We start from the raw sequence: 8,060 nt of genomic DNA on the forward strand, positions 1-8,060 counted from the left end.
TGTCTGTGGTGGTTGTGGAAGGACAGTGGGTAAATGCTCAGGGAAAGTGGAGAAGCGTGTATAGTGTGTGGACTGTACAAGTTAGAAAGCTGCCAGATATGTAGGCTAAATAAATGTTATGTAAATAATTTATTATAATTTATGTTTTGAAGTAGTGCATTATGTATTGTTTTTGAAAGATCCTTTTGATGTTATTTTTACAAACAAATAAAATGTTTACAATTTTGTATATACAGAGACCTGTTACATGTTTTATTTGTTTTTCTTGGTTTGTACTGCTCCTTTTGAAAAAAATTTCCATTTAAATATGGTGTTTCTGCTATGCAAATGCTTGATTTTGATGTTCATAAATAAAATTTTTGCATTTTATACAATAGTTTTTAAAGCTGCCGGTTAAAATGACAGGTTTGGCGCTTCTAGGTACATAATTCCAGCGCTTCTAGTGTTAATCTAAAGTAGTACTAGCTATGGTGTTTTTAAAAAAATTAAATAGATGTGTGCTATAACATGTTTCTTTTAAAAAAATGCGCATTTGGGACATATGTCGCTAATGGAACTGCAGAATAGCTAAGATTTGTGAAATCCTTGTTTGCCAGAATTAATTTTTTTGTATCTAATCTAATCTTTTGTAGTTTTTGGATGACAGTAAAATCACTGCTGCTTAAAATGTCCTATGTCATGAATGTGTCTTTTAAATGAGTGTATAAAATGGATGTTTACACACTTGTTCTTAGAACATTTCTCGTATCTTAGCTTTCTAGTAACCATCTGCTCTTTTATTTCAGAAACTTCTGGATGGCAGTATCACAGTTAAAGAGTTTTTACAGGTCCTTGGGGTCAATATCCTTATCCAGAAACCTAGACAGAGCCAGCTTCCCCCAAAAGTAAGACCTGAAACAGACTCTTTTTTTTCTGTATCGTGCCTGGCACAGCAGGTACCCTGTGCTTTAAATGATGAGTGGAGCATAATGTGAATTTGTTAAAACCTAAAGCAACTCGTGGTCAGCATGTCTATAAATTGAAGCTTGACACCAATTCCTCTTTTTGAATTTCAGTTTGCATCCGATGCAGCCCCTACACCTGAGGATTGGCTAAATGAGATGCATGTTTATCGGCCACAACTTAAGGTTTATGAGGAAGACTGCCAAGCCCTGTGTGAAACCATTGAGAAGTAAGTTTAAGCTTCTCTCTTGTAAATAAACAAACACATTGACTACAGAAAAACTCAGACCCCTCCGGTAAAGTTGCAGAAGGAGTTAATGCCTTTAAAGGTCTTAGCCACCATGTACTAAACTGCTTACTTAAAATGTTTCTAGAGTTTGTCATTGTCGAAGTGTAATCTTTTGAAAATTTCTTTTTTTTAAGGTTAAAGAAACGAAGTTGTGATCAGGAGAAAAGATTGAGGAGTTTAAATGAACCTCTTTGGAAGATGGTGAAAATGTATTCTGAAGAACAGGTAAACTTTAGTTTACTCTTATATTTTATTATCCATAACACATGTAGACAAATACTTGGTCCATACATTTTTTTTTTCTTTTAATATTAAAACTTGAGGTATGGTGCCAACAACTTTCACATTTTTGAATTAAAATACTATCTGCCTATTTGTGGTCATAGTTCAGTCATTGTAGTCATTAGTTTCCGGACAATAAAGACCTAAGACATAAAGGTACTGACGTTATACTCCATACCCAATGACATTGACCTCTGACCTAATATGGCTACCATATTGAGGTCATGTAACATTTTTCTATTGTGTGGAGTAGAGACTAGACATTTTGTTGTCTTAACATTTGGTGCACATCTGAATTCTTAGATTTTCTTAAATTCTGTTAAACAAAGAATGTTTAATTGCCAAATTTGTTTTACCAGACTACATTCTTTGACTATTGTCATCATAGTTGGTATGCAGATGTATTCTATAATTCTCTAAATAAAGATTTAATTAAAGGTGATGTCCAATTGACATTTGCCAAATTGCTTTAACCTCTGGCCATATCCATGAGATACTTCTCCATTACAAGACACTATCTTTACAGTTGGTATATAGCTGTACTGGATTTCACTCCCCTGTTTTCCTCTGGAAATATCAGTTTCACTTTTCAAAATGTTTCATTGTGCCCCCTAGGATGCTCTGTTTTTGTTGCAACCCTGCTTCAATTAAGTTAAAAATACTGACATGATTGCTTGTGTTGTAGGAGAGTGTGTTTAGTGTTTAGCATAATGCATGTTTGACTTTACCTAGAAATAGTGAAATAACGATGCATGCATTTTCTGAAATGGATGTCTTTATGTTGCTGATACTATTTTGCTCCATCTAGTTGAGAAGCCTAGGATCGATGCTGAATGAAAAGAAGTCAGATTTCAGAAGGAAATCTAAAATGTTGTCTCACGAAAGAAAGGTTGGCTTGTATTCCAAGCTGCTGCAGTCTGCACAGGTAAGAAACTATTTAGCTCCCACTGATTTGCTTTTTTTTGTTTATCATTTAGTCTTCTTTTTTAATCATGTTTTATGCAATGTTTATTTTATGCAATTTCTATTCCTTTTAATATATATTTTTACATATTCATTACTGTGTCTGTAGTCTGAACAGAAGAAATTGAAAGACAAGATTACCATGGCTGACAAATTACTTTCTGACCTGGATGAATGTATGAATTCTCTGGAAGCTGGTAAATGGAGCATTTTTATTTTTATTTTTTTAAACTTATTTGCAGTATGCTACTTAATCTTTATTGCCACCAGATTGCATCCTACCTCCCTTTATTTTTACTAATGATATGACTACTACTGGAATGAAAGTGACTTGAACTGGCAGAACAATAAGACATGGTGCACCACCTGTTTTGAGAGATATATATATATATATATATATATATATATATATATATATATATATATATATATATATATATATATATATATATATAGCTGCCTGTGCCTTGTATAAAAATAATTTAGCAGCAATTCTGTTGATAGTGATGCATGCATAAGTACTGTAACAATTTTAATTAGTGTTTATATTGATATAGTGTTGTAATGTTCAACTACAGCATAGATGAGCTCATTATTCACTGTCATGCAACATGAAGGAATAAACAACAATTATGTAAGCAAAGATGTTTTGTTTTTCTTTTTAGAAGTTGCAAACATGGATTTATATGAGGTGGAAAAAGATGACAACAGTATTTCGGAGCTGGAACTTGCTGTGAAAGCAATGGAAGAAGGTAAGTAATACAACTGGGTGTGATTTAATTACTTTTAATGGAAACATGCACAAATATAAGCTGTCAAAATAGTCCCATTACATAGACTAGTCTTTTGTGCAGAATGTGTAGAGCAGCCATTAGACATTTTAATATTCCTTATATCCTAATTGCCTTTTATTGATATTTTTTTAAAGAAAGAGTTGATTGTAACAGGGGAATTCAGTTTTTTATCTTCAGTTTGTGTACTAGAATCTGCCGATTTTTGAAGACATTTTCTGTAACATCACAAACTTGACATGGTACGTCTATGTGTAAAAGCAAGGTTTCTGTAACTATGAAGTGAGTTTTCCACAATAATAGTAAATACATTTTAATTTCTAGAATGTGAACATTTAAAGACACAGGAGGCAAATATTGAAAGGTAAGCTTGAGTTTAATTTTTTTTTTTTTTTTTTAAACGGTCCCTTTTTTCCAGTGAAGGTGGGATGTCTGTTTTTTTTTAATTTTTCTGGTGAATTATAAGAGAAGTTATGAACCAGATGGCCATTCAGCCTATTGACGCTCATCCAGTAATAGCTAATTCGTCAGATCAATTTAAAGTTACATGAATATAAATATTCTGACAACAGCATGAAGCATGGTTTTTCATTCTTAATCTGAATCTAATCGGATCTGAATAGAATTCTTCAGCACAAGGAAAGAACAAACCTTCCAACAGCACTGTGAATGGTTGAATTTATATGTGATTTATAATGCTATGAAAAAAATGAAGTAAACTAAAATATTTTTCCAACCTTGTTTTTCAGAGAACAGTTGCATTTATATTCTGAACAAAAGGATATGAAGAGTAAACTTTGTAAGCTGCAGGAGGAAAAAAGTCAGTTGGAAATGTCAATTCAAGAGCTCAGCAGGTTAGTACTTTTTGCATTGCATTTTGTTATTTTAGAAGGACTTTACTTTAAACTTTTAAATTGTAGTAATGTAATGAGCTTTCAAAAAGAGTGTTTTTACTATCCAGAGTAGTTTTAAATGGTTTAACTCACGTTCATCACAAGTTTACCCCTTTTCAGCTTGGCAGAATGGACACTTTCTGAATGGCTGGATGACAGAGCCGTCTTCACCTTTCTTAATGGTTCCCTTGAACTTGAACTGATATTTGGAGAACCAGTTGGTGGGTATCTGCTTTAGACATGACAGAAACCATTCTTTTTGAATCTGCTGATTGTCTATTTTTTACTTTAGCATAGAACTTCAAAATAATGTTGAAGACATTGAAAAAACTGAAACATTTGTAATTAAAATGTGTTTCTTTTAGGATTTTATCATTTTGTTATTTAAATGCTATAATGTTGGCGTCCTTTGACTGTGATAAGCCTGCAACAGGTCACATGGGTGTACAAAAAAAGTCAGTTGAAATTTAAAATAGTCGTCGACGCCAACCCAGTCCAATAACTTTATTTTATCCCTGTACAGATGGAGTACAGAAGATACTGGATATAAAGGTTTACACACTCCTGGATGGTACGTACGAATCCTCTTGGTTGTGCACCTGTTTCAAACATTGCCTTTTTGTCTTAGCAGCAATTGCACTCTATGGTCCACCGATGCAGGTCTTTTAACTGTTTCTTTAACCAAGCTGCAAACAGTGGGGGATAGGGCTTTCTCGCCCTATGCACCAAGGCTACGGAACACACTCCCACTCGAGATTCGAGTTTTTAAATCTCACCTTAAAACAGATTTATTTAAATTGGCATTCTTTTAGATTCTTTTTTGTTTTTATTTTCTTTATGTTAGTAGTTTGTATCCAGTTCTGTATAGGTCATGAGTTTGTTTTATTGCTATTTTACTTGTCTTCACTTGATTTAAGCGCTTCATGATAATCCTTTATGAAAGGCGTTATATAAAATAAAGTATTATTATTGTTGTTATTATTGTTATTGGATCATTTGTATACTACAGGTTCTCAAAATACAGGGAAATTCAGTAAAATCGTAATTTGAGAGTACATCGGTTGAATTTGCTTTTTAATTAAATATGTACTGTTTTCCACAGATGAGGCAGCCCCATCATCTTCACTTGTTACTCACAAACTGATCACTCAGTTTTTTGAGAGTAATGGCAGCTTGTTCCAGAAATACACAACACAGCAAGATCTTCAAAAGGTAGGCTTCCATGATGCTGTCTTTTATGTCTTTACTTTGGCCAAATAAAAATTATTTCTGTACATCTACTTTTTATTAATACCATTAGAAAATACATATTATTCTGTTTGTTTATTGATGTAATAGAAAAGTTATTGTAAAGTATTACTACTGTTGTGCAATAATGTAATCTGTAGTTCTGACATTGCATCAAGTACTGTTTCATTTTAGTTTAAGTTCTTGTTTTTCGGTGCTAGATGTAGTCCTTGGAGAAAATCCCTGTACACCAAGTGGATCCCTACCATATATGAATGCTAAAAGACATGGAACAGACATTTGGTTTTTTAGGCAGCCTTTATCAAAAGTTTTGTTATGATATTTCCTGCAAAAATAAAAATAAATGGTAACTTTCTATCCATTTTGTGTGTATTGTATTACTTTTTCTATTGCTATCTTTATAGCTTCTACTTGATATTTCTCTTGTGGTCTGTCGTTGTCGCCTCCTTGGAGAAGAACTCTATTATCTCCAGAAGAATGGCCCTGCTAAGTTTGAAATCCTGGAAATGGTGATTCTGAACACAGAGTAAGTGCTTTAGGGGATAAATAGAAAAAAGTGGGTGTTGCTAACATAATAAATCCCTAACACTTTCCTGTTCACTTTCATTCACTACAGAGGTCTCAGGTGTGCATTGGTTTATTTGGACTCATAGGACCAGATATGTATTCACAAATATACTCTAACCTATTTTTCATGCACCTACATGGGGTGGACTGCACATTTGAGACCTACGTTATATAGCAAATAGAAGTGCACAATAAAGATTAATGGCTTTACTTTAATTGGTTACAATACTGGAGAAGCACAAGATTCGCAAAACATTGACTCAATGTCTGGCCTCTTGGGTATTTCATATTACAAACCTTGGATAGACTAATACATTATTTTATTTAGGGTTTTGTTTAGTAGTTCCATTCTAAAATTCAGTGTGTGTGTTTTGGGTTTTTTTTTTTTTTTGTACAGCATCAAGATCATCTTCTCCAGTTTCAAAGCATTTGCCAAGTTTGAGATCACATTGTCTCTAACCCCAGTTTACCCAGCATCTCGACTTCATCTGTCAAGTTTCAAAAACTACATTGGAAACGCAAGGTGAGTCGGTTGTAGTCAAATTTAAATACAGAGATACATGCAGAACTGAGAGCTAGAAGTGGCTTCTCAGTATGTGAATTGACTGAGCAGAAGCATCAGCTGAAGAAATCCAAAATCTGTGCTCTTCAGGACTTGCAGACGGGGACCGCGTATAATTTGTGCACCAATCTGCATATAGCTAGGCCAAAACAATCAAACACAGTGGCAGTATGACCTGTTACTGTGATTGTGGTATTCACTGATAGCAAGGAGGTAAAAGAAACAGATATTTTTAATTTAAACTTCTATTTTAAAAAAAATGATGCTAATCACATTAGAGAATTTGAATGTGTGCATAATGCATGTAATGTCACAACTTGGGTGCAAAGGCACCTTCTGTAAAGCTTAATTTTATCACCTAGTGCAGTATCTGTAAAGTTCTTGGTTCCTTAAGCAATTAGTCATGGGTCAGTTGCAACGTTACACTTATACTGGATTTAACTAAGGTTTAAAGGTAGTCTGGAAGACTGCTTTATGGACTCAATTTCAACATACACATTTATTTAATTTATTTATTCCCAAGGTGTCAAACTTAAAAACCTACATACTACATACTGAATTAATGCAGGGAGTAGTAGACCAGGACTAAAGGATTATACCTAATTTTGTACTTGTTTGCTGTCTACGTCCTACTTCAACGTTGCATTTGGCCGCATTTCTTTTATTGTTTTTCTCCCCAAATACCCTTTAAATCTTAATCTTGCCTTATAAAAGACAGGCTAAGATTTCCCATCCTAGTGTCTTGGCACTGATAGAAAGTGAAATGGTCAAAGTTATTCTCTCGTTCTCCCTGAATTTTTGTATTTTTTTTCTGCAAAAATATTATTTAATATTTGTGATACTTTCACAATGATCTATTTGCATGCTTGTCCTAGGCATTCATTGGAGTTTTTTGCTGCCATCATCCCTGGTATATTTATAAAATAATTGCTATTTACAATTCTTTCTCATTTTTCAGCTGTGACCTGGTGGAACAAATAGTATCTACTGTTAAACCAGCAAATTCTTATTTGACCAGAATAGTTGAAAAGATTCACCAAGATCTACTCACTAAAGAGCATCCCTGGAACAATATGTGTTGAAGAAGCTCAATATATCCTCATGTCATTTTGTATGTAATGCAATGTGACACTGTATAAAGCCATATTGGTGCAGCAACCCCTGCCAATACTGTGGATAATATATGCAGATAAAGCCTGGAAACTTGTTTCCAACCTTTTTATGTAACTTTGAAACATGTTTATGTGTAGAATTGTTGTAGTATAAAACTTGATGTTTTTGTTATATTTAGAAAGTTGGATTTTGTCAGATATTCAAATCAGTGTTCTGGTGTTTTTATGCAATACAATGTTATTTCAGCATAATTTTAAAAGGAGGCAACATTTCCTGTTTTTTTTTCATTACTCATAAATGGCATAGACTTTGTTTTCCATTCTGAAAATGCAGTGATATTCTAACCAAAATCAGATGACAAAATAACTTTTGTCCCTTTTTAAAAAAAAAAAGTGAATTCAGTTGTTGAA

At 33.4% G+C, this 8,060-nt stretch overlaps 1 protein-coding gene across 1 annotated transcript in view; it reads left to right on the top strand.

Moving 5' to 3' along the window:
- Nucleotides 1-8,060, top strand: part of LOC121330420 (kinetochore scaffold 1-like) — a 34,400-nt gene extending 26,340 nt beyond the window's left edge. The window contains exons 17-30 of the mRNA XM_041276936.1: nucleotides 786-884; nucleotides 1,056-1,171; nucleotides 1,366-1,456; nucleotides 2,322-2,438; nucleotides 2,586-2,673; nucleotides 3,142-3,228; nucleotides 3,592-3,631; nucleotides 4,017-4,121; nucleotides 4,281-4,381; nucleotides 4,684-4,731; nucleotides 5,263-5,372; nucleotides 5,813-5,934; nucleotides 6,373-6,498; nucleotides 7,496-8,060. Of these exons, the coding sequence (XP_041132870.1) occupies nucleotides 786-884; nucleotides 1,056-1,171; nucleotides 1,366-1,456; nucleotides 2,322-2,438; nucleotides 2,586-2,673; nucleotides 3,142-3,228; nucleotides 3,592-3,631; nucleotides 4,017-4,121; nucleotides 4,281-4,381; nucleotides 4,684-4,731; nucleotides 5,263-5,372; nucleotides 5,813-5,934; nucleotides 6,373-6,498; nucleotides 7,496-7,619 (1,374 nt within the window). The 3' untranslated portion in view covers nucleotides 7,620-8,060. The remainder of the gene's footprint in view (nucleotides 1-785; nucleotides 885-1,055; nucleotides 1,172-1,365; nucleotides 1,457-2,321; nucleotides 2,439-2,585; nucleotides 2,674-3,141; nucleotides 3,229-3,591; nucleotides 3,632-4,016; nucleotides 4,122-4,280; nucleotides 4,382-4,683; nucleotides 4,732-5,262; nucleotides 5,373-5,812; nucleotides 5,935-6,372; nucleotides 6,499-7,495) is intronic.

Source organism: Polyodon spathula, chromosome 17, assembly GCF_017654505.1.
Source record: "Polyodon spathula isolate WHYD16114869_AA chromosome 17, ASM1765450v1, whole genome shotgun sequence".
Classification (NCBI taxonomy): domain Eukaryota; kingdom Metazoa; phylum Chordata; class Actinopteri; order Acipenseriformes; family Polyodontidae; genus Polyodon; species Polyodon spathula.